Raw genomic sequence first — 25,709 nt, 5'->3', positions numbered from 1 at the left:
CTCAAACCCTCTCAGTTCTGCATCCCTGCAGAGGTTTTATTCCCCTGATTACTTGTGCATAGGACTCAAACATGTTCAGAAACAGATTGATACGTACAATAACAAATATTTTACAGTAGTCCCTCCTTAAGATGTGGTTGCCACTTGTTAGAAAAAAATACTCAGAGGCTAGGTCCAAAATCAAACATATCGGACATTTATTCTTGCAAGAAGGAGCAAATACATGTACACTCAAAGAAGGATGCCCAGCATTGCTCAACGTCACTCCTCCGTAGGGCAGCTTTTATACAGTGTGACAAACAATTGACAGTCACCCCCATTTCCTTTGTATCTGCTTTCGTATGGTAATACTGAGTTGGTTGTAGGTCACAAGATAAGGACACAGGGGAGTCATAAATTAGATGCGGAAAGTAAAACAAAAGAAACTTTCCAGAGCCACTTGCAAATAAGATTAATACAAAGAAACCTTCTGGAGCCACATGCAAATAAGATGAGGCAATCTTACTTTCTTTCCATCACCACTATATCAGGCAAATTAAATAGAAAATAATAGGAAATAATCACCTCATATCAAGAGCACGAAACTAACTAAATAACTTTGTACTTGTGTTATTTAAATTCTTGAGGGAATAGAAGTTATTCGATCAAACAAATTAATTTGAACAATGAATCACACTTCCAGTAGAATTCACCAGTTTATTGTCCTGTTTCTTCTCCAGCTCCACCAGGTGCTAGTCCAACTCCAGACAGGAGAGAAAGAACAGGATTTCTCCCTCCTGCCCATTCAGGTGTCCATCAGTGTGCAGCTATGGAGACTGCCAGGATGCCATGAGTTTCTGGCTGCTCTTGGTGAGTCCAACTTCCCATCCTCCTGCATCAATGTGAACTTGTGGACAAACACATTATCACATTTTTAAGTAACAACTCTTGTCCTTTTGTGTGTGCAGGATTTGATTTATGTGAGGTAGGCCAAGAAGAAGTGGTGCTGAAGACAGGCAAGCTAGCCAACCGCCGCACCTTGCACTTTGCTCTCCAGTCTCTGCTGGCGCTGTTTGGTAAGTATATTGATTTGCTTATGCTCATTGCATCACTTCTGCTTTTCTTAATATCTTCAGTTGTTGACTTTAGTTTAGAATCTTCCAGAATGTGCATTTAACCTTTTAACAATCCTGTTGTTTTTATCCTGTGTCACATCTTAACTTTTCCCCTTCTCTTTTTTTATTTTAAGACTCCACAGAACTGCCCAAGCGCCTGAGCCTGGACAGCTCTTCTTCCCTTGAGTCTCTAGCTTCAGCCCAGTCTGTGTCCAACCCCATGCCCATGGGATACTCAAGCCTTCCCTTCTCTCCTCCTTGTCTGGACAATCAAGCATCAGATGCCATCTCTGTCTATAGCCTTAGCTCTGTAGCGTCCTCCATGAGCTTTGCTTCCAAGTCAGAGTGTGATTTCCTTGGTCATCGGCATCGCAGTGGGGTCACAGCACACTACTCTCTCCACAAACACCCTCATGTTCCCCGAAGTCGCTCCTCTCCTCATGGGGCAGCTGCTGCAGTGGCAGGAGCTCGGGGTGATGAGGAGGAATATGAGGGCTTTTCCATCATTAGCAGCGAGCCCCTGGGAAGTCACTGTGATTCTCTGCCTTTGCCACCGGGTCACAACCAGCGCCACCACCGTGGAGGCAGGGGGGTTGTTGGTGGGTCCAACGCAGGAGCCGGGAGAGGCTACACTGTGTCGGTATCATCAAGGGGCAGTGTCAGCACCCCCACATCCCCTGTCAAAACGTGCCTGGTGCCCAGCCCAAACTCACCTTTCCAGAAGGTGGGTAAGGTGAGCAGCTCAGACACAGGTGAATCTGACCAGTCCAGTACCGAGACAGACAGCACTGTCAAGTCTCAGGAAGAAAAAACTGTCCCTCTGGATCCTCAGGAGTTGGCCCAGAAGATTCTGGAGGAGACTCACAGCCATTTGCGTGCTGTGGGTAGTCTTCAGCGGGCTGGTGCAGAGGGTGGGACAGCTGGAGGGACCTCAGCTCGGAGCAGCGCATTCCGCTCCTCTGAAACTAGCGCGTTTAGCCGTCCTAACAGCAGTGCAAGCGGACGAGCTCAGTCTTCCCCAAGACCCAAACCTCCCTCCCGTTCCTCTTCACTACAGAAGATAAGCTCTGGCTACAATAGTCCTGCAGTCTCTGAGTCCTCCCAAAAGGAGGGCAGCCATCCTTCACCCACTCTGGACAGCCATGCACAGTTCAAATTAAAGTATCCAAGCTCCCCATACAGTGGCCACATCTCTCGTTCCCCTAGTAATGTGTCGCCAAGTTCGGGTCATCAGTCCCCGGCTGGCAGTGCTCCATCCCCTGCTCTGTCTTACTCCTCTACGGGCTCGGCCTGCTCTACATCGGCTGATGTGCCAGCCTTGGATCGGCTAAGAAGAGGGGTCATTGATGAAAAAGTCCAAGCTATCCACAATCTGAAGACCTTTTGGGCTAATGCTGCAGCCCAGCAACAGCAACATCTAGGTCCTGTCAAAGCAGTCCACAGCCCTCCTGGACCTTTAGCCTCTGCCAGTAGAGATGTACTGAGCCTTCTGAACCTCTCCCCGCGCCACTTCTCCTCTAATGATACTCAAGACAGCCTGGAGCTGCGGGAGCTAGGGCTGCAGTCACTGGATAGGGGTAGCAAGAACTCTTCCAATGGACACCACTGCTCTAACCCCAGAAAAGTGGCCCCGTCCCCAACTATTTCCACAAGCAGTAGTCCTGGTGCTCGTTCTATCAGACTACCTGCTGGCAATGGATACAAGTTCCTGTCGCCTGGAAGATTTTTCCCTTCATCTAAATGCTGAGACATTTAAAACAGCCCTATACTTTTATCTATCATTTACTATCCTGTGTGCTGGAGGAGTAGGGCACTTTTTGAGGACCACTATTGGTCCACCAAGCTTGACTGACAGTGAGCAGGATTTCTTTGGTTGGCAAGTGGGATCCTGCAGAGGCACATGAATGCTTTAGTGTCCTTTCTTTGTGCCCATAACACTGTAAATGGCAATGAGAAATACTCAACGACCTGATACTGTGTTTGTGTGTAACTGTGTGTCAGGTAGATGTAAATGCCATTTGGTATTTTCCCGCCCAACACTTCGCTGTTTGTGTGGGCCAAGATGCAACAGCTATGACTGATTTCCTCCATTCTATTTTTGTTTAAAATTTAATGGTTATTGTTATTATTGTTTGTTATTGTTATTAATATTATAATAATTATTATTATGTTTTGTAAATTAATTCCAGTGTTTCACAATCAGTATTAAGCGTTTTTATATAATTAAAAAAGTGAACAAACCTGTACCATGTAAAGATGGATAGAGTGGAGAAAAAAAGATTTAATATTTTTTATTGAAATCAAAAGGGCATTTTGCCTGATTTCTTTGTGAATTGAGTGTCTGCTCTGAAGCATGGATTCTCTTGCTATTCAATGTTAAGTACCATGTATGACTTTTTAGCCCATGATTTTTTGAGATTAAACATGAACGTTTCATGAAAACCATCTGTCATTTATCAGTGAACTGTTTCAATAAAAAAAACCATCATGTTTGCTTTCTTGTGTTCCTGACTTTACATTACTCCGTTGTATGGCAACATACATCTGTGGACGGATGAATGGCAAATCATTCAGAAATACACAGTGCTGCCTAGTGAGACCTTATGTCTCTCTCTATACATCCATATATCCATCACAGTACAATAACACTGTTGACTGTGTTTCTTGGTTTGTTTGTATATAATATATATAGATATATACTGTACTGTATATACTGTGCATTTTATATTTTATATTTTTTACTGCTATTTTATTGCTTTTCTATTATTCTATTCTATTATTTTATTCTATTATTTCTATTATTATCTTATTGCTTCTGTATGCTGCTGTAGCGGAAAAAAAAAAAAAATTTCCCCTCGGGGATTAATAAAGTAAATACCTACCTACCTACCTACCTACCTACCATACTGTAGGCAGGCTAAAAAAAAAAAAAAAAAAAAAAAAAAGCCACCAGAAGAGCCACTGTATTGGTTCATGCTAATTAGTAGTTCCTCCCTCCTTCTGCAAATCACTGTTCACGAGGGAGGGACCGCGCTGAGGCGCCCGATGACGTCATCAGCAGTCAGCGGTCAGTACCAGCAACACCGAAAGGAAGCGAGTAGCGATGGTCCTCATCAAAGAGTAGTAAGTGCGCTCTTTCTATCTAAACTCTTACCTTTGCGATTGTTTTGAAACTACAGTGTCAATTGATATCAGATTCTGTTAGATGAGGCTGTTTTTGTTTGTTTGTTGTTTTGTTTTTTTTTCCAACCCCGGAAGACTAGTGGAAACTTTTCATCTTCTCTCGGGGTGTCAAGACACACGAGGGAGAAGGTTTTGGGGGGGTTTGCTCTGGCCTACCGGCTCTGGCAGCAGTATAACGTGACTGCTTTTCTTTGTGTTCACACACACACACACCAAGTATCTCGGCTTGTGGGAAAACTCCGGGCTGCAGGTCGTGCTGTGGTTTTTTTTATTTTATTTTAAAAGCGGTATTTTAAGCTTCCCAGCATCGAGCTAGCTCACGATTTGCTAACGCTAAATTAGCTAACCCTACCAGCATCACCTTGAATGGGAAGTCGCCAAAACGCTGCTAAATTAATGTTATTTTTTTTTTAGCAATATCGATGCGTGTGATCGTCTAATCTCACCCTGGATCAGGACACGTTGATTTGTTTTGTTGAATTCGCAGTTTGCTCTCTCGCTGAGCTACTTCAACTAGCTTCGCTGCCGGTAAGCGCCATTCAAGTTTAGGTTAAGTTAGCTGTTAGCTAAGAGTCAGAAGTTGGATCAAAAAGAGGTTTCGTTTTGGGGGTTTAAAGCATAAATAAATCAGGACATATATGTGTAAAGCCGCAAGAATAAGATTTAATAGTTTAATCCTGCACAGAAGCTCGTCTGCTTTTTCATTTGGCTTTTGAAAACCTTTTTCAAACGTGTGCCTGCTGGATCGAGAAATGTTTGGATGGTAGTTTTTTGTTTCACTTTGGCTGCATCAGTCAATACATCCTGATCAAGGCAAGACCTCCATATTATAACTATTCTTCCCAGCTCCTAGACAAATAAATTGGGAGTAAACTGTACTCGGCAAAGTTTTTTAAAACAAGTGACTCAGCAGATCATCGCATTAACGCATGCTGCGAGCATTTTGTGGATTTGCAAGAGCTTGTGCTTTATGCGGAATTGGTATTTCTTAATTGCATTTTTAAGATGTTGCATTTACTGTGCATCATGTTCCTCTTCTGCAACAGGATCCTGGAAAACTACAGCTCCACATATACTCGCAGCCATTTTTATTTTTCCAAATTTGAGAGCCAATTCTGATGCTCCCTGTAGGACTGTCATGATACAGACAATTTAGTGGACAATTAATTGTTATTCAAATAGTTGCAATGAACGATTTGTCTTTTTTTTAAAATTATTATTAATACCTATTGTTTGATATTGTTAGGAAATTACTCAGAGGCTAAGTTCAAAATCAAACATATTGGACATTTATTCTTGCAAGAAGGAGCAAATACATGTACACTCAAAGAAGGATGCCCAGCATTGTCACACTGTATAAAAGATGCGAGGAGTGACATTGAGCAAACAGTTGACCGTCACCCCCATTCCCTTTGTATCTGCTTTCGTATGGTATTACTGAGTTGGTTGCAGATCACAAGATAAAGACACAGGGGAGTCATCAATTAGATGTGGAAAGTAAAACAAAAGGAACTTTCCAGGGGGTCACTTGCAAATAAGATGAATACAAAAGAAACCTTTCGGAGCCACATGATGAGAAACTTTCCGGAGTCACATGCAGACAAGAAGAAACAATCTTTTTTCTTTCCATCAGATATTATTATAATACCTATAATACACATATGAACTTATACCTGTGCCAAAAGTCAACATCACTCATCTCAGGGCCCTGCTCTAAAGTTGTCAGTGGTCTTGTTGTAGCAGCCTGGAGGAATAAAACATCTGTCGTTGGATGTCATTTCCAAGTCTAGCCTTAATTTAACACTGGTTAATCGAGTAGTGTTAATTCAGGACAAAACATAAGTTGTCATTGGTTTGACACAGCTCATGAAAATCAAAAGGCATAAAAAAAACAACACCATAAAACTTGCTGCACCAAGTATCTACATGTTGGGCTAGAATAATAGAGAACTTCCTCTTCCTACTTTATTCTTCTGCACTGCGTTTTTCTTGTGCACCGTGTGGTTAGTGGTTAGTGAGGGAAGCGTCTTGCCCAGCAGAGTAACTGATGCAATGGCTTCGGGCAAAGCGTATCACACCCTAAAGTTAAACTTGTTTGGGACATGAAGAAAAAGTATTCTTTTACTTTGTATTAGGTAAAGACTGTATATAACTTTTGGATATCTTATGTAATAAAGATTCAGATATGTTTTTGTCATTTAAACAGCCTTGCCTTCTGCTACTAGTCTGTGCAGCACATTTATAATTTTTTTTTTTTTGTCCCCAAATGGCTCTCACGTATTCTTTGCACATATCATCTTTCTCATATTCCTCTTTAAATAATTTTTTTTTTTGTCTCTTAACTTTTCCACTCGGGTCTAGTGGTGGTTTTCCTCTCATCTTGCTGAGGTCAGCAATGTTTTGAAATAGGCAGTAGTGTTTTTTTTTTAAAATTTATTTATTTATTTATTTTTTACACACACCTCAGAAGGAGTGACCTCTACTGACTTTCTGTTCCTGGCCAAAAAGGTGTCTGTGCATTGTGGAGGTTATTTCTTTTTTGTCCTCTAGAGGAAACATAGCCTTATTATCTTCTGCTCTGGTTTGTTTTTGTTGCACACTGTGTGGAGTGACAGACAATTGGAACATCACAGTAATTACCCTCTGAACCCCACAACCTGCTGGCAGGCTTGAAGCCATGTATTATTTTAAAAAATTGACAAAATTACACAATTCATCATAGCCAGAAACTGTCAAAAGAGAAACTTTTCGCAGTTTTTTTAAGGAGCAAATACATGTACAATCAAAGAAGGATGCCCAGCATTGCTCAACCTCACTCCTCTGTAGGGCAGCTTTTATACAGTGTGACAAACAGTTGACAGTCACCCCCATTCCCTTTGTATCTGCTTTCGTATGGTAATACAGAATTGGTTGCAGGTCACAAGATAAGGACACAGGGGAGTCATCAATTAGATGCGGAAAGTAAAACAAAAGGAACTTTCCAGGAGTCACTTGCAAATAAGATGAATACAAAAGAAACCTTTCGGAGCCACTTGATGAGAAACTTTACGGAGCCACATGCAGACAAGAAGAAACAATCTTTTTTTCTTTCCATCAGGTTTTCTGTTATTCCTGTCGACCACTATTTGTATTTGCACAAATTTCTGCATCTGGATTTATCTGGTGTGGTAATATCGTGTTAAACTTGTTGATGCAATCTAAATTGATGTGAAATTGTAATGGCTCTGTCTGAATTCTTAAAAACAAGTGCTGTACGAATGTTACCACAACTTTTCTCTCTTTTGCAGCCGTGTGGTTTTACCCTGTAGTGTTGAGGAGGTGAGTAAGCCATTTTAATCCCATCTGTTATTATACAAGTAGTGTTCTAAATGATTGCATTTGTTCCATTACTTTACAGCTCCTGCAATATATCTATTTTTTTGTACCTATTGTGGGCTATATGAATCCAACAGACAACACACTGGTATCCAAAAAAGCTTTATTAGTCTTTTTTTTTTCTTTTTTTTTTTAATCAAGAAGGTACATGTGCCCTGTGTTTATAGATGTTTATGTCATGAATCCCAGGCTATCACCCTGCCGCCTTATGTGGAGTTAAAATCTCATGGCAATTAGTACCGCATTTTGAAAGTCCAAGAAATTAAAAAACAATATCTTTTCTCTTTCTGTGAGAAACAAATAGCCTCACTTGTGTCGCACCATTTGTTGTTTAATCATCATAACACGAGACACTAGTTCATGTTGCTTTAAGATTGTGGGGTTGTCTTTAATTTAGAAAAATTATCCAGATTAGGACTGCTTTTTGTTGTGGATTGATTTTGGAACGATGGCAGCATAATTGGGGAAAAAAGACCCTTGCTCCCACACCACAGGTCTGATTCAAGTTTATTTGACTGTGCAGGACTGTTGTAGTTTTTCTTGGCGCATAATAAAAATCTGCAATCCACTGGCGTGTCGGCAGGACAGTGACACATCTTACTATGTTTATGTTGGCTCATTCACTTTTTTAAAACACACGGCACGTGATGAATCCAATGTCCCTATAATCACAAAATACTGCACAGCTTGTAAAATGGAACAATTTAAAGGGGGAAAAAAAAAAAAAAAAAATCGTTGTTTGATTAAAACGTGTGCACAGTAACAGATATAGACGAATTAGGTAGACGCTGCTTCATATTAAGGGGTCAGAAGCCCAAAACATTTTGGAACTTTGGGATTAAAACACAGAAAAAGAAATAAACTGAAGAAGAGAAAGTCTTTGACGGTTGATATGAACAGCTTTTGTCATTAATTGTCCGCATGCAGGTTTTTAATAAAGAGTACTTACATTTTCTGAAATGTATCAATATTTATCATGTTTTTGTGTTAAGGTTATGTTATTTGTGTTACAGTATCAAGTGGGACAGCTGTTCTCAGTGGCTCAGGCAAGCAAAAATGAGACGGGTGGTGGCGAGGGCATTGAGGTACTCAAGAATGAGCCCTATGAAAAAGATGGAGAGAAAGGACAGTATACACACAAAATCTACCACCTAAAGAGGTATGTGCTATTTAATGCTTCCATAATTGTTTTCTCCTAGTGTAATAGTGCAGTGCCACCAGGCAGTGGCAGTGTTGTCTTATCTGTGAAGCATTTCAAGTGTGTGTTTTCCTTCTTGCCCAATCTTCCCTCTAAAACCACTGATAAGCGAAGCAATTTGTTTTCTTTCTTCATTTCTCTTCCCACATCTGCCCTCTCCCATCCCTCCCTCTCCTCCCCGCAGTAAAGTACCAGGGTTTGTCAGGCTCTTCGCCCCTGAAGGCTCCCTGGTATTCCATGAAAAAGCTTGGAATGCCTACCCCTACTGCCGAACCAGTGAGTCCCTCTCCCAATATCACTTTATATTTTCTTTACAGGGTTCTTACAAAGTCTTAAAAGTTTGGGAAAGGGTCAATTCATGTTAGGGATATGCTTGAATTTAAATGTACTCCTCGAAAAATGCTTTATTTTCTGCATTATCTGGTGTTTCATCAACATAATCATTAATGTAAACCAAAAATATCAAAATATTTGACAAGAAACAATCCTGTTATCCATTTGTTTGTGTCCTGCGTCTTACACCCATATGTGGAGCGGACCCTAACCCTACAGGAGTAGAAAAATTAAAAGCACTGAACCTTTCTAATAGAAATACGGTATGTAAATATCCTCTAATGTAAATATTCTTCTGGGATAATCTGATGATAATGTACATTTGATTTATCAACATTTTGTTGTTTGAACAGCTATAGATTCTGCTTTACTCATTGTTATATGCCAACTTGTAATCTGTTTTTAAAATCATTTAAAAGCTGTCTGTTCTTTGACACCATTAAAGATTAAAATAAGAAGAGTGCTTTCTTGAGTTCATGTGTCATTCATACCCAGATAAATCCTCTGTTCCCTTATTCTGAAAGGCACTAAATAATCATGATCAAAAGATGCAATCAAAGTTAATGTGAAGAGCTGGTAAAATAAACTGTGTCAAGATACATTGATTGCCATGGACATAAATTCATTTTCTGAACTTTATCTTCCATTTTTTTCTTGTATAGTAACGATTTAAATGTGATGGTAAAGGCTGCAAGAGTCTGGACATTTTTTTTTTTGGATGGGGGGTACCTTTTAAAAAAAAAAAAAAAAGCCTAAAAAGTGCTTGAATTTTACTCTTAAAAAGTTGTATGCACGCACCCTGACTTTTCCCCAAAGCTCTTGCTCCTCTGCATAATTAAGTTTACTTGTGTTATTTGGATAATGGGCACATGTATTCTGTTGAATTTATAGCATTTGTTTTATGTCTTTGTGTTGATGTAGTGTTTTATTTTCTCTCCATTTCCTCCTCATGCCCAACCTTGATCCAGTTGTGACGGTAGGTAGCCTTAAATGGATTTCATTTTTGGGCATTTCTTAAATTGTTCAAATAGCCCCGGAGTTTCTGCTTACACTATACACTTCCTGATATCTCTTTACTCCAGAATGAGTATATGAAGGACAGTTTCTTCATTAAAATTGAGACGTGGCACAAAGAGGACCTTGGAACGCTAGAAAATGTGAGTATATCAACATTAAATCAAGAAAATATTCAGTGTGAATGATGATTAACTAGGTTTTTTTCTGGTAACAAATTCTTTTTTGTGTGTTTGCTCAGGTGCACGAACTAGACAGTTCCACATGGCAGAATGTAGCGGTTGTGCCCATTGACATTGCAGACACAAGTCATGTGTCCGCTTCTGTAAGTAGAAACTCCTCAGGCACATTCCCACTGTAAAAACAATAAATGGCGCCTTCATGTGGACAAGTGTGATCATTACAAAGCTTTTTGCCTAACCTAATCCTCTTTGCATAAGGAATGTTTAAATTGTGGTTATGGATTCTATTTTTGACGAGCTGTAATCGTGTCAGTTCGTTTATTTTTGTGCATTCATTTTACAAATTCATTTAAAAAGAAGGGTGGCACAGATGGAGAATCAACAAATAGGGACAGACTTACTGAAAAATATTGTCATAAATTCTGTGTTTTCAACAGGTCAGTATTCAGTTATGTCTGTGTTGATTTTTGTAGTTGTGTTTGAAGCATCTCAAAAATTCTTAGTGCCGATGGCAACGTCAACCAGTTGCTAATTTATGTTTTCAGAACAACATTTAAAAAAAAAAATGAAAAAGCTTTTGTTTGTATTGATTTGAAATGTAAAAACCTGTGCAAAACTCCAAATGTTTGACATTTGTATTTGACAAAATTACTTCAACAACTTAGCAGACCAGAATCTTTGACTAATACTGTTGATTGACTCATTAATTGACTAACCGTTCCAGCCCAACTCTCTACCTTTTTCTGCAACAGAACAAAAACACTGAGAAAAATGAACTTGTTGATATTTTCTTATCTAGCTCCAGAGAACACTCATTAATTAGTGTTGGAATAGTTCTTGATATTTGTTGTATATAGTGGAACTGTTTTCATGAAATTAGTGGATCCAAGGCAGGAAATGTATTTGACTAAACTGTGCCTCACCAGAAGATGAAGTACCTCGAAACACATCTTTTTGGCTAACAGTCAAATCACTACAGACTGTTGAGTAGAATGATTCAACCATTTTATTATCTATTGAATATATTACATACTTAACAGAGCTGCAACTATTGTCTGGCTAACCGTGTGGCTGGAATGGTTGTTTCCATTATCAATTAATCTGCGGATCAAAATGCATTGATTAATTGTTTGGTCAATAAAGTATCAGAAAACAGTGGAAATCAGTTTAAAATCCACATATACTTAGTGTGATGTTAAACGGACAACAATTAAAGCACATTTCTGACTGAAAAATGGCTGATAAAATGAATTGATCATAACAGTACTTTTTATTTTAATTCTGTCAACTAACAGATTAACTTAATAAATGTTTCAACTAATTACTTAACATTTGGTCTGCGACTGATTTAACTCAGCAACTCAAACAATACAAATTATGCACACCATCTGAACAACCAAAGATTGCTTCAATACCACATCAAAATATAAATTTGAGCGTTTAATACTCTATTTTGAATCTCTGAAACCTTTTCGAAGATGTTACACATTATTGCTGTTATTTGACATCACATTGCCTCATTTCACTGCGGCTCTCTGTGTGCGTGCAAGCATATGTGTGGCTATTTGGCCGAGAAGCATTGGTTTCTGTGTGTGTGTACATGTTTGTTTGCGGTGGGTAGTTAACGAGGCGGACGGCTTTGCCTTGCTGGAGGAGTGCGTTGTGTCTGAGGGCCCTATCAGCCCTCAGCCTCGGGCATGACTGCAGGGCCTGGGGCGTACCGCCAGCACAGATGAGTTTGTTAGTGTAATTAAGGCTCACAGTGCTGCGCGCGCCGGAACTAGACAAATACACACGTGATATAAACACACTTTTGCCCTAACACACACTTTCTTACTTGAGGAGTAGCTCTTTTTTGTGTACCACGGCACATCGATTCACAGACCTCATTAGTGCAGCACAGTGTATTGTTATAGTGATGGAGCTCTCGGCATTAAAAAAAAAAAAAAAAAAAAAAGCCAAATTATTGTGTGCGTCTAGGGGTGCGTTTCCATTTCTTTCCGCACGTTTGGCACCCTCCTGTTGGCCAATAGCCCTGAAAAAGTAGCTTTTAGCTGGAGGCGCATCATGATTTATTTAAAATTGCAGGGCCCTTGAGCTGTTGATAATTTGAACGCCATTTCATATATTTGTATTCCTTTTTTTTTTTTCTCTTGCCTGTTTTATGAAGTCACCTTTGTCATGTGCTCATGCCTGGTATGTGTGCTCAGTATCCCCCTGTATTTTCCTATATCCTCTATAAATCTGTTTGCTGTGGGACCAAGATCCTCATGTGTAATAGGGCATAAGTGCTTACTTCACTAAAATGGGTTTGGCAGGACATGACTGTGGAGTGCCTGTAGGGTAAGGAGCGATGCTGCAGTTGGAACTGTAGACACGCACTTGTAGTGGGATGTGCAGCACAAATACTCACCACACATGCAGGTAGTTTCAAGCATATTCAGTTCCATTTAAATGGGAGAAGTGTCACCCTAATTAAACAGATGTTGCTGGTGGCATCAGTGCCTCGTAGACAGACTTTTATCTCTAAGCCATTTGTGAGCCGAGTTGTGCTCTGGTCTTGCTTCATCACATTTTCTTTGGGGTTTGGAAAATGAGTACACTGCTCTTTAGCCTTTCAGTGGCTGTGGCTGTTCTGCTCTTTATTTTTGTTGAAGAATAGTAGTGTACGACAAACAGGCCACACTGAAATTAAACTTTCTTTTTGTTGACTGTTTGTTTTCAGAACACAATAGAAATAACGTCTATCTTAACATATTTTTGTTGTTTTTAAATGGGGTAAATCTTTTTACTTAATTTCTTAAACTTCTTTTCACCAAATAAAACTAATCACTGGCTACCTTAATTCATGTATTAGTCAGTGTATTTGGTGCATTGTATATAGATTTGTAACAGCATATTTTACAGTTTGTTTAGGCTGAACATTGTGTGCTATATATTGTATTAATCATAGAAAAATTGTTCTGACTACAGGACTACAAGCCAGATGAGGATCCCGCCAAGTTCAAGTCAGTTAAGACTGGCAGAGGACCTCTTGGACCAGCATGGAAGGTAATTCTCTTGTCAGCCATGGAAATTATATGTATTGCATTCGCACACAAATGGCAGTTAATGTCACAGGAAACTAAACGAAACACCAAATGACCCAGTATACAGACACGGGCTGAAGTGGTTATATACATGGTCATTATCATTTAAATAACACATGCAGCTGCAGCTGTGCTTTTACAGATTTCTAAAATTATAATTTCACAACCTTTAATAATTCTATGCAGTTGTTCATGATTAAACATTGTTGCAGCAATGTTTTTATCTGGAAAGTTCAAGTTGGCTGGTGTAACGAGATAAACTGAACATTTTTAAGGAACAAACAAGGTTGGTCATAATGAAATGGAAAAATATTGAATGTTTTTAAATCTGTGCTAGTGCTGGAGAGTAGTTGCACCAATGTATCATCCTGCTATAGGGGGGAAAAAAACGCTCAGGCTTGTTTGCATTCCTTTAAACCAATCACCATCGTCTTGAGTGTGTTAGGATGCAGCAACGCTGCTCTTGAGAACTTGTTTTGATGGAACATTAGAGGCGAGCTCTGGCATTAAAATCGCTAAATTCCCACAAGAGACCGAAACGAACCGAGCGGACCTGCCATGATCCAAATCTTTGTCAAAACTTGTCATTTTCACCATCTAGGTTGCTAGCTCGTAGGGTTTTTTGTTCCCCATAGCAACGGGGATTTTGAAAACCGTAACACACAAATAGCAGAAGAGGAGGAAAATTGCCGACTGAAGCAGTTGGCCAATGGCAGGCTGATACACACCGTCTATATCTGGTGAGTCCGACTGGTCTAGAGCAGACTGTCCTCCCCGCAGAGAGGCCTTTGTCTGAAGAAGCTGCAGGGTTCAGTGGTGGAAACACAGAGGAAGAAACTTCGGAGGCCTGAGACTAAAAATTGAGCTTTGTGTGTTGTGTTGGTGGCAGCATCATACCGTAGGGATGCTCCTGCAGCAGGTTTAGAAATATAGATGGTTAAATGAATGAAGCAAAATACAGGAAACTCCTTGCGTTTTAACAGTTTAAAAAAAAAAAAAAAAAAAAAAAAGAATGGAGTTGCATTGCTGTGTGCAGATGAGCATGGCTTTTTCAGACCTACTTGCGTAGACTTAAGGCTGTAAACGTACAATATAGATATAATTACTACATTTACCCTGTAAAGGAAAATACTTGCACTATCAATTATTTTGGTTATTTTTTTTTTTTTTTCATTCATTTAGATACATTTGTAAAGATTTATTTTCACATAAATAATAAGAATCTTTCACACCAGCACCATTGTGTGTAATAGCAAAGCACAGGGCTGGAGGAGGACTCAATTGGTGTTCAAAGCACTGTAAGACTGGAATTTGAAGAAGACAAATCACCTCTTTCTTAGCTCTAATTGAATGAAATGGAACTTCAAGTCACCAGGTCAGATAGAGGTTCTACTCTCTGAGCTCCATCTGCCAGACTGCTTGTGGCAGAAGCCAGAAACGGGGAAGCGTCTGTTTATGGACATCGAGACATCGATTCTAAATTTGTCAAACAGCAGTTCTGTATAGGGACTGATGTATTTTTGGTAAAAAGTCAATAAGAAGTAGCTCATCCACACAAAGAAACTTTGTCAGGAGTTTTGTTGCTTTCCCCTCCAAACCCTGCCGTACCCTGCAGCCTCACAAACGGGTCCTGCTCACTGCGAGCTCTGAGAATTTCTATTCTGCAGTGGAGCCCGCAAAGTTCACCATGGGAAACTTTCTTCTGCTTCAAGAATTTTCACAGAACAAAGGCAGCCAAACAGCTTTTAAAAGTATGAATAAAGAAGCACAACTTTTATTTTGTGTTTTAATTAGATCACTTTCCCGTCCGCTGTGGACATGGAAAACGACTGTTTTTGAAAAGGTGAAAAAAAAAAAAGTAGTTATGTGACAACAGAGGCACAATTTCTGCCAGCTTCTCAGAGCAATAAAACTCTTGTCTATCTCGGCATGCACACATGCTTGCATATCGCTACCCTTTGTATTTCTGAAAACTTCTGCTCCTTTGAGTGGGGCACAGAGAGGGAGAGAAGAAATGTCACCGTAAGTGTTTTGATGTAGAATCCGTTTCATGTGAAGTTCTCCTTTAGCGATGACAACTTTTCTAAACCCACTGCAAATTTAGAAATGTTCCTCATTTCCCTCCTCTCGCACTCCTCCATGATCGTGGCATCAAACGGCAGTGGGATGAGGGTGATTGAGGCGGGTCTGTGGCATTTTCTCTTCGAATGCCGAGCCAGAATGAAGTGATTAATTAAACAGGTGTTCTCGGAGGGAGAGTGTGTGTGTTCTGGGGGCGAGCAGGTCCTAGGTGTTAATAATGTAACCGGCTTTGCACTGCGACGCCCTTATCGCTTCGTGAGCACCGTTTTATCTGCCTTCTGTGGCCACAAAGGCATGCCTGTCGGGAACGGTGTCGCTGTCAGGGCGGAGGCAGAGAAATGGTCCCTTCATCTGGAGTTTATCCACTTTGCTGTGCCCCAACCCCCTCCTCCTTTTCTTCTCTTCTTCAGAGCGAGGCAGAGTGCAAGCAGCGGATGGATTTAGAAAGTGTGTTGTAGATTAGGGCACTTTTATCTGTGCACAGCACATCTTCATATTGATAATTATTTCAGCAAGCTCCATACCCAAAGCATTATGTATTAATGAATTTTAGCTTTGAATGCATTCAAGATTAGTCTAAAATAACGTTCTCTCAACGTTCTGCTATTTTTACAATTATTCTCATTGGAAAGTTTCTGTCAAGTTTTTGCTGGTTTATTTATTTTGATACTCTGCTTTAAAAAGTGATGGGTTCCAAGTCTTGTCATTCTTTTGCTGTTCTTTTCTCAACAGAAAGAGCTGGTTAGTAAAACTGATTGCCCAAGGATGTGTGCCTACAAACTAGTCACAGTCAAGTTCAAGTGGTGGGGCCTGCAGGCCAAAGTGGAGAACTTCATCCAAGAGGTAAGAGTGACATGTTTACACACTTAAACCTTTTACAGTCCATTTATTTTGGCTGAGTTGTATTCCAACTGAGAGTTTGCCGAAGCAATTTTGTGCCGGTTGACTGTCTGATTGACCAAAACGAGTGTTAAGGGTTAGTTCAGTATTATTATTTGTTGACTTCCACTTCAAATGTGGCACGTAATTGTGAACAGAATGAAGCATTAACTCGTATTGGATTTAAGTTTGGTCAAAAATATTTTATGCCAGTGGAACACAGTTCACAGCATTTAGCATCAGTGTGAATATTGTTTTATCATTTTACATACATCTCCCACAGGTTTCAAATGTACTTTTATTCATGGTGTGAAACTGAGTTCAAACGTCCCTCAGCCCTAACCAAGACTGCCACTGTCTTCCTCAGCAAGAGCAGAGGATCTTCACCAACTTCCACCGCCAACTCTTCTGTTGGATTGATAAGTGGGTGGAGCTGACAATGGATGATATCCGGCAGATGGAGGCCAACACACAGAAAGAGCTGGATGAGGTAAGTGTATATGTAAAAACTACCTGGAATTAAAATTCACCCTTGTGCATAGGATGTATGCACAAGTGATTTCCTTTCTCTGACTTGAAGATTGTAGTTTACATTTCTAATACTTGCCCAAGCTTGCGATAAACCAGTGTGACACAGTCTGGTTTTATTATGGTGAGGCCATTCATTTTACATTAGATAAGTTGAGTCGACAAGGAGTATGCCAGTCTATTATAACAACTTCTGATTCTCTCGATTTAGTTGGTAATATTTCAGTTTAATAAATACATTTTCTATTTCATACAATGAATATTTGTTTTACCATTGTACCCATGGCCTTTCTATGCACACTCTTCACTATTTGCTGCCCACTGAAAATACATTTTGAATTTTAAAATATTTTAAATTCATGTTAGACCAATCAAATTTGTTATTATTAGTCTTGTACTGCCAGTAATATTTGTCCTTATTTCCTAATGAGTGTATTTTGTTAAGCACTTGTTACCAAAATGAAAACATTAGGTGAAAAGCAGGAAGTGTATTATTGCTAAACATGAATCATGTGCTTTTGTGGGCTTTTTTAGATCCTCTTTACTGAACTAATGCACTGATAAAATGTGGAGTAATTTGAAAGCTAAAATAAAAGAAGGATATTGACATCCTGATTAATGCCAATATTCCCATGGTTACCTCGTCCTATTTCTGTGATTTCCTGTATTTTTATTTTTGCCCAGATGCGCAAGAAGGATTCCGGGCGAGTTTAGTACTTTGGAGTTTAGTGTCACTGTATATATGTAAAGTCCCACACTATAGCTTCACGTTACTGCTAACATATACTGAATGCTTTCTACTAGCGAACTGGGGGGATGCTTTGATGCTTTTATTGTGAAGGAGTCTCAGGAAATGTGTTTATTGCACATTAGCAGTACTGCATTAGCGGCTTAGGTACACAATTTTGTTTTGTTGTGGAAAATAACTGAGCCAGCGTGGCTCGACTGCATGGCACGGTATGACCCCCAACCCCCACCACCGCACGCGCGCGCGCACACACACACACACACACACACACACACACACACACACACACACACACAAAGTGGAAAAACCCTGTTAGATGCTTTCTCTGGGCATTCTGTGTTGCTGCACGTCTATGCTGTGTTCACGCTGTACTCTTCGGAGTTGGGAAAGGTCTTTTAGTCCACTGTGTCTCTATGTTCACGGGTGTCTCTGCTTTCACATGAAACTGCATTGCTCACTCTGAAGTAGTTAATCAATAACACCAGAGAAATGACGTAAGTGCTTGGTCGTTAGGTGTTTTGCTGACTCTGTAAAAAAAAAAAAAAAAAAAAAAGTCATGGTTTTCATGAATGCATGTTGAGAATGTATGTGTATGCCAGGCCACACTTTGCTCAGAATCAAACAGTATTTTTAAAAGGTGACACAGAAGGCACCTGTAATCCAGAGCATCTCCATAAAGGAAAACAAGACAGAGAAGAAAAATCAACTGCTCCGAAATCACCGGCTTTATGCTCCGTGACTAGCATTCTCTGTAAAACCTTACCACTGCTTTCCTCTTGGAGTTACTCCAAATATCAGTCTGGCAGCTTTTGGCCGTACAAGGAGAACAAGGGAGGAATCTGGGTTGGACTGGTCAAAGTGGGCCAGTCTCAGACATTCCTGGCTGACTACCAGCATACAACATTTTGTGCTTTGCCTTCCCCCTCTAACATCTCGCCCAATTCAGCATGTGTTTCCCATTTTCCTTTGGAGTAAGTAAACAGGCGGGTGCCATCAAAGAGGGCTGTGGTGAGGAGGCCTACAAGGCCCGAACCTCTGAGCTCAGGGGTTAGCAGGGTCACAGTTGGACTGTATGGGATGACTTGCAATGGTGACAACAGCCTACGTACAATCACTGCCGTTTACGCTCTAGACAAGGCTGCACTGGGGGGGGGGGGGGAATGAGACACTCAACATTAAGGAGACAATGCACCAACAGGCATGTCTGTGTTCTTTATGTATAGGTCTTGGGGTGCTGCTGGTGTAGAAGGGGGGGGAGGCATGAGCGAAGGAAAGGGTGCGGGAGGGGTCTTCAAGATGGCTCCTTTTTCCTCATTAACATACAAATGGAATTCTGCAGTTGAGAAGGAGTCTGTGCTGTGATTGAGAAAAAAAAGGAGGGAGGATGGAGAAGTGGGAGGGTGAATCCTCATGCCATTTCATCAGATCTGTCTTATTCGTCTGTTTAGAGCCAGTGTTAGTTTGAACTGTTCCATTAAGGTGGTCGGCTATCAGATTCTAACACTAATTGACTTTCCAAAGCCATCAGCCTCAGGGTGGGAGAATTTGAAAGTGATGCTTTTATCTAGCTAGAAGACAAACAGGAGTTTTGATGAGGAATGTTCGAGACGATTTTTAAGAAACTTAAAGATTTCAGTTTGCAAAAAAATATTTGTTGTTTTTACCGGTTTGCAAAGCCAGAAGTTAAGAAAAAAAAGGTAATGTTATGAATAGAAATATGTATAAAGCTTTTGTTCAGAAGCTTTCCACTGAATTCAAGCATTCACCAAACCTGCCCTCACCTGCTTTTAGCTCATGTAAATCTAACGTGTGTTTATTTCTCTCTGTTTCCCCGCAGCTTCGCAAACAGGGTGAAGTACGAGGAACTAGTGCCGCAGACGAATGAAACGGATTGTAAACACCCACGGTGACAGCAGTGACGGAGACTGCTAAGAGAGCTCCTTTGGTGCCACTTTCTACCTTAACCAATTCAGGCTGTGGAGGAGGGAGCACTGTTTCCTGCAAATCTATAGAACAGATCCCTGACTTGAACCAAATCATAGACATTCTATCCACTGAGGAATTGATTTCTAGAAACCAACACGATCCCTAGCTGATAAGACTCTGGTTCCTTTTGATCTCCTGGGCAGAGAAAGGCCAGCTATCTGCATCACGTTATTGAGACCAAGCCTTCTGGGGAGATGTGAAGAGGAACGACTTGCAGATCCATTCATTTTTTACATATAAATATGGGCTTGATTCCACAGTGGCAGGTGTTGGACCGAATATTTCCTCTTGATTTATTCAGATTTCTTTTTTTCTTTTCTGTGGTTAATGTTGCCTCCAAAACATTCCTCACAAGATGATGCCCTGTATGACCTCGTTGTCTCCTCCTTGGTCTTAACTGTGCACACTGTGGCTCAGTGGTTTGCATTCCCTGGCATGAGATTCTGTCATACTCATGTTCCTTCCTGCCACAGCCTCCATTAAGTGATTACTAACACCCTCGGTGCATTGGCCCATTGTAATCCTCCCCGCCGTCAACCCTCCTCCTCCGAAGCACTGCATCTTATTAACACTGACAATCATGCCTGTACAGGTATTCACTCTCACTCCCATAAAGACTTAACAGAAACACACACGTATGACACGTATACATTACGCACATAAAGATAAACATGTGAATTCATTCTTGCACACACACTCACAGGTGCGGATACCTTTGCGGTGACTGATGTCTTAAAAGCTCAAGCTGGGCAGATCCATGCAAGCTTGTTCAGCTAAAAGATGTTTGGATGTGTTTACAGCTCTCACTGCTCTCCCACAACACCCCCACCCTCGCTACTCTGAAGACATTCACGCATAACATACAACACAGCATTCATCTCCTTAACAGATGTCCCCGGAGAAAAACTGCACTGAAAAACAGCCACAGATGGTGCTACACCCCTCCAGCCTCTGTCACAAGCCAAACTGTACCGTGCTCACCCAGCCCACCCCAGAGGACCGTCTCACTCGTCTAGGGTCTCCGAGGTAGTCCCCCCCCCCCCCCCCCCCCAAAAAAAAGGCCTCTTCCTCTGCTTCATTCCCGCCGTGTTTACAGATTCATGATTGCCTTACCGGTGCCTGGTCGACAACAGCGCCGCACCAGCTCGCCTTAATCTCCAGAACTTTATACCTATCAGACCTATTACGCCTTTTGTACCTCTACTGCCAGCTATTGCTCTAGCTACCTCCCTCATTTCTGAATGCCAACTTCCCTGACGCCTAAGGGTTAGCATTAGCTGTTAGCTGCTACTTGTTAGGAGTAAATCTTGGCAGACAGAGCTTTATGAGCGAAGTTGTTTGTGATGACTCTTTATTTTCTTCAGGGTGTGGTGTGGCAGGTGATTCTGTTTATGTTTCCCAATGTGTGTCACAGCACCTGAGCTAGTGCAATTCCTTCAGCAAGCAAAACTAGTTAGCCGCCGCCTCAACAGCCACCGTGTACTGTGGCCACTGTAAAGGGCTGCAGATTTATATCTCTGCCTCATGAGTGACTTTTGACTTTCAACTCTACAGCACACTTTCTCTCTTTAGACTTCACAACCATGTGTCATTGGTTTACAGTGTTGATTATATAACAAAACCTGAGATTTACTTATCTGATCCCTACTGATCGTCTTAAGGGTTTGTGTGTGTGTGTGTGTGTGTGTGTGTGTGTGTGTGTGTGTGTGTTTGTGTTTGTGTGTGTGTTTTAGCTGTTTCATAGTCTTTAATTGTGCAACAGGAACTTGGGGCTTTTGTTTTAGAATTTGTTTTCCATATTTTCCTTTCAAGACAGATATATAATGAAATATCTTGGTTCAAAGATTCCGTTTTTATTTTCCGTCTGTCTGAGGGAATGTGATCATTTCCTCAATAAAGGTTTATTGGCTTGTCCAAAGAGTGTAAATTAATTTCTGCTATGTTTACATGTGTTCAGTAATTGTAGAATAATATAGGAACATTTTGGAAGCTGTTGTCTTAGGCAACATGTTCCAACAACAAATTCTCAGGTGAAACGACACAAGAATCTTTTTTTTTTTTTTTTAATTTTGTTGCTCACCAGTTGCTCCAAACAATCCCTGAATCATGCTTTTCTGTTACATTACAATTTCAATACCAGATGGTCATGGTATAGTCGGTTCCATTTTATCACTGTATGTGTGAGACAGCCACCTGGGCTTTGTTACTGTACTGGAATTGTATACATAATTCTCAGCAAAATGTGTGCAACAATTGGTTCACAATCTAATCAGTGTTTCCAAGTCAATGTTAATGATGATCTCTGTTGAATAGAGAACCCAATGGCTAAAGAGAATAACTTAAATTAATGGTTGACCATCTGTCAAGACAATGATGCTGGAGGATGTATTCCTCTGTGCAGTTTTATTATCATTTAAATCCACAACTGTTTAATCTCTGAAAATCTTGCGTTTTAAAGGTTCTGATCAGCTTTTGAAAATCAGGGGACATGGTAGTGAATGTATGATATATTGTGCCTTGTGTGTTATTAAGTTTCCATATCTGAGTATCAATAAATTTTGTCTGGAAACTAAAACTTCGGATTGTGCTGTTTGTTTGATTGTTTGCAGACAGTTGTTGGAGAAGCTTTGCCTGACAGTAATGTGGTCAGAGTCTTCTTTTAGTGTTCATGTTTCAGACCAAAGAATGTGCTGATATTAGCCAAAGAGATCTGTCAGTGTCCCATTTATTTGCTTGAAAGCTTTAGACCTGCTGATGGCAACATCAAATCCACAGATGTACTTAACACATCTTAGGCTGCACTGTTCACAAAATATCCAGCTTTGAAGCAGCTCTACTGAGTCACCATTTTTTTAAATTATACAGTAACAGAATTTAATTGAAAAAGTATTTTTTTTTAGTTGATTTTGAGTCGCTTTGACTGAGACTGAGGCTTAATTAAAATATTAGTACAATTTTGTAAAATGTAGACAGGATAAACATGTCCCCCAGCAAAGTTATTGGTGACTCCAGCATGGACTAGACTTTCTGTGACCTGCAGGTCAGAAGAGTCACACAATAACAGCGGAATCTGTGTTAAAGAGCAGGAAAAGCTGCCGGTCTGCTGGCTGAGATAGCAGTCTTTTTATATTGTTTATGGAGGAACGGTCACATGGGCCTGCTGCAAGGAAACCAGTCATATCTGCCGCAGAACAAGCAAATAATGCTGTTTCTAAAAGGGGAGATGGGCAGACTCGCCCACACACCTCCTGTTAAGTGGCAGCTCACAGTAGTCTACAGTAGGCATGCGTCCATCCCTCCATGTGTCTCCCTCGCTGGGAAGATGAAGGGACATGTCATGAGTGAGCCCCTGTCGTTTAAATAGCTCCGGCAACAGATGAAGGGAAGAACTGAATCTCAGAGTGGCTCAAGACTTGACACAGCAGGACGTACAGGCGAGTTATTAAAGAAAGTCTCAGAGCTAAAAACACTGTGGTAGCCAGAACGACCATGCCGTTTATTGCTTTAATGGAGAAGCAGTATTCACAGTATCCTTAAATCTGTATGGGCCTACAACACCTACTAAAATAAAGTGCACCACATGGCTGCATTTCCTGCCACGAGACAACACACTGCGGGGAGAGCTTCTGTTTTTGAAGGAAGTGGCACAGTGAAGATTAAACTCGCAGTTTCGTCCACACCTACCGTGTTTGTGTACGTGACCCTCCCCTGGGGCCAGTTTTGCTCAGGGGCTTCAGGTTTTCTTGGAGAGGAAAGATATTTCTGGCTTGCATGGGTTGGCAGTGATGTCACGAGTGCTTCCTCATCCTCCAGGCGCGGGTCAAGTTTAGCCGCAGAGATTCTCCCGAGTCTTTCCTGTTGTTCTGAGAGAGCCAACCGATGTGTGTATGTCTGTGTGTAAGGGGTGGGTGTGTGGGGGGTGGGGTGGGGGCAGAGGGGAAGAGGGGAGGGTGGGGGGTTGTCGCATCCCTCCCCTTAATACAATAGTGCTTCTCTGGATGACAGATGCTGCTTAACCTGCCCTGACCCAGGGAGTTGTGATGGCTCAGCTGAGTGACAGGCCCATAGAGGACACACTGAGGCTCCGGCCCTCACTGCCTCCACTGCACAAGACACTGTACCCCCAACAAGGGAAGGAACTGCCTCTTTCGGCAACCCCCACGGTTATATATGTCTGGCTGCAGAAAAGCTTAACACCATGAATTAAGGCTAGAGAAGGGCACCCACTTCTGCTATCTTGTCCTATTGAGTAAAATATTGAGACAAATTGAGTACTAAATCACTGCAGAGGAGACTGGTATTGTGACAGAGCTTGAAAGCCTGTAGACTGTCCATTGTCATGAAGTCGCCTCAGCGGCAGCAGCTCTGGGTTGCATTTATCATCACTGGGGACTCGGGAGGAAAGAGACTGTGCCATCGGTTTGTCATACTTAACTTGTCTGTCTCCATTTGAGAAGACAGTATAGACAGAGCTAGCAGGAGCTGTACCACAGGGTTATTAGTGTTACAGTCAGACAGAGCGATATCTTGATATTTTTTTTTCTGCTGTTGAGCTGCAGAAATATTGTTACTAGTGCTGTCAATGGGGTTTTGTGATACAGCTGGCCTTTTTTAAGAATGAACATGAATATTTCTATGGAGTTTCACAAAACAGTGATGGAAGACACAACTAAAACAGTGATATGCACACACATTCAGGTTTGTTGAGGTAAAATTCTTGCGATGCTACAACCACATGGCTTTCAGACATGGAGGCAGTCCATCAGCTAGGTGATACTGAGAAAGAGTGTTGTTTTTTTTCCCAGCAGCACAACAGACTTTAGCACATCTCAACATTCTTCTCCCCCCCGGCAGCTACTTCACTACACGTCTCCTTCAAAACACAAACGCTGCCTTTTCCTGCGTCCTCGCTCTGAGCTCCTGTCCTCTGAGCTGCAAGAGATGCATTTGCACACATATTATGCATTTCAATACCTTGTCCTGACCTGTTTCCAGGCTAAGCCCTGACACAGGGCTGTCTGCTGTAGGTGAAGGGTTGGGCATATTTTCTCCCTCGGTAAACCAAAAGTTTGTCGTAGAGAGCAGGTTATTTCTTTCCAGAAAATACTGCACAAAATGTCCACCTGTTTTCCTGCAAAGGATCCACAGCACTAAAAAGTGAATCAGAAAATACTGTGTAGACTATGAGATTATATTTGCAAATAATAGACATTTATTGTGAAATTCATAGGCTACACATTCCTTCCCATATACCTCAATTATTGTTGTCAAAGAAAAGAACACGCTGACCTCTGTGATTTTTTTCTTTTCTTTTTCTATTATACCTTACATTCAATCGGATTTTTAGGGTTCGTCCAGTAGGGCTGAACAATTATTTATCCGATTTTTCTTTAACACATTTAATACATGATAATGTGATAAACAATTAATTGCAAATTTTCTCTCCATCTCCTCATTTACACTATTGTATTTTTTTTTTGCCTTAAATTCATTATAACATTTAATTTTTTTTTTATTTTGTGTGTACTTTTATGCCCCGTAATATGTGAAACTATTTTTTAAGAGATTCAGCTTCAACAATTATCTTCCACTCTCACTGACGCCAGCCGCTAGGTGGCACTGTGTCTGTTCGGTAAAAGTCCTCTTGGTTCCCCCAAAGGCACAAAGCTGTCTGCCTCCAAATTCTCCCACTGTCCACAATGTCAGAAAATGGATGATATGGTGTTCTCCTCTCACCAATGAAAATATCCACTGTGGTGAATGAAAGTACGTTTTGTTCCGTACACCCACATGTTTCCTTTATTTAAAAAAAAATAAAAGTTCTCTTAAATCTTAACATGAATCAAACACCCTCATATATGCAGACCCGGATTCAATGCAGGACAAAGTTGATGTGAGATAGTCTTAAATGCATATTTCTCTTTGTTAAGTGATGAGAGAAGGCACAGAGAAATGAATATGAACTTGAACATGTCAGAATTCAAGAGAGAAGTCCAAGGTATATGAAAAATTCACAGA

The 25,709-nt window shown here is 40.8% G+C and overlaps 2 protein-coding genes across 3 annotated transcripts in view; both read left to right on the top strand.

Annotated features, from left to right (window-relative positions):
• Positions 1–3,603, top strand: part of LOC138215910 (tetratricopeptide repeat protein 28-like) — a 166,368-nt gene extending 162,765 nt beyond the window's left edge. For both annotated transcript variants that reach the window (XM_069178404.1, XM_069178405.1), the window contains 3 exons: positions 720–849; positions 948–1,055; positions 1,229–3,603. In XM_069178404.1, the coding sequence (XP_069034505.1) occupies positions 720–849; positions 948–1,055; positions 1,229–2,841 (1,851 nt within the window). In that variant the 3' untranslated portion in view covers positions 2,842–3,603. The remainder of the gene's footprint in view (positions 1–719; positions 850–947; positions 1,056–1,228) is intronic.
• A 476-nt stretch (positions 3,604–4,079) lies between these two features.
• On the top strand, positions 4,080–22,266 carry LOC138191696 (phosphatidylinositol transfer protein beta isoform-like). Its single transcript, XM_069138628.1, has 11 exons — positions 4,080–4,217; positions 7,565–7,595; positions 8,666–8,811; positions 9,035–9,126; positions 10,152–10,159; positions 10,266–10,340; positions 10,439–10,522; positions 13,353–13,430; positions 16,283–16,393; positions 16,797–16,919; positions 19,543–22,266. The coding sequence occupies exons 1-11, from the start codon at positions 4,198–4,200 to the stop codon at positions 19,588–19,590; spliced, it is 816 nt and encodes a 271-aa protein (XP_068994729.1). The 5' UTR covers positions 4,080–4,197; the 3' UTR covers positions 19,591–22,266.
• The last annotated feature ends 3,443 nt before the right edge of the window (positions 22,267–25,709 follow it).

This window comes from Embiotoca jacksoni, unplaced genomic scaffold, assembly GCF_022577435.1.
Source record: "Embiotoca jacksoni isolate LCO1_2020_lvr unplaced genomic scaffold, fEmbJac1.0.p SCAF_8, whole genome shotgun sequence".
NCBI lineage: Eukaryota > Metazoa > Chordata > Actinopteri > Embiotocidae > Embiotoca > Embiotoca jacksoni.
This window is presented reverse-complemented; position numbering and strand designations above follow the sequence as displayed.

Bases quoted from the DNA above. Each gene is read 5' to 3' on its own strand.
- LOC138191696 (XM_069138628.1), top strand. From the start codon at position 4,198: ATGGTCCTCATCAAAGAGTA. The intron at 10,523-13,352 runs GTAAGTAGAAAC...TTCTGACTACAG, and splicing joins CAAGTCATGTGTCCGCTTCT to GACTACAAGCCAGATGAGGA. The intron at 13,431-16,282 runs GTAATTCTCTTG...TTTTCTCAACAG, and splicing joins CTCTTGGACCAGCATGGAAG to AAAGAGCTGGTTAGTAAAAC.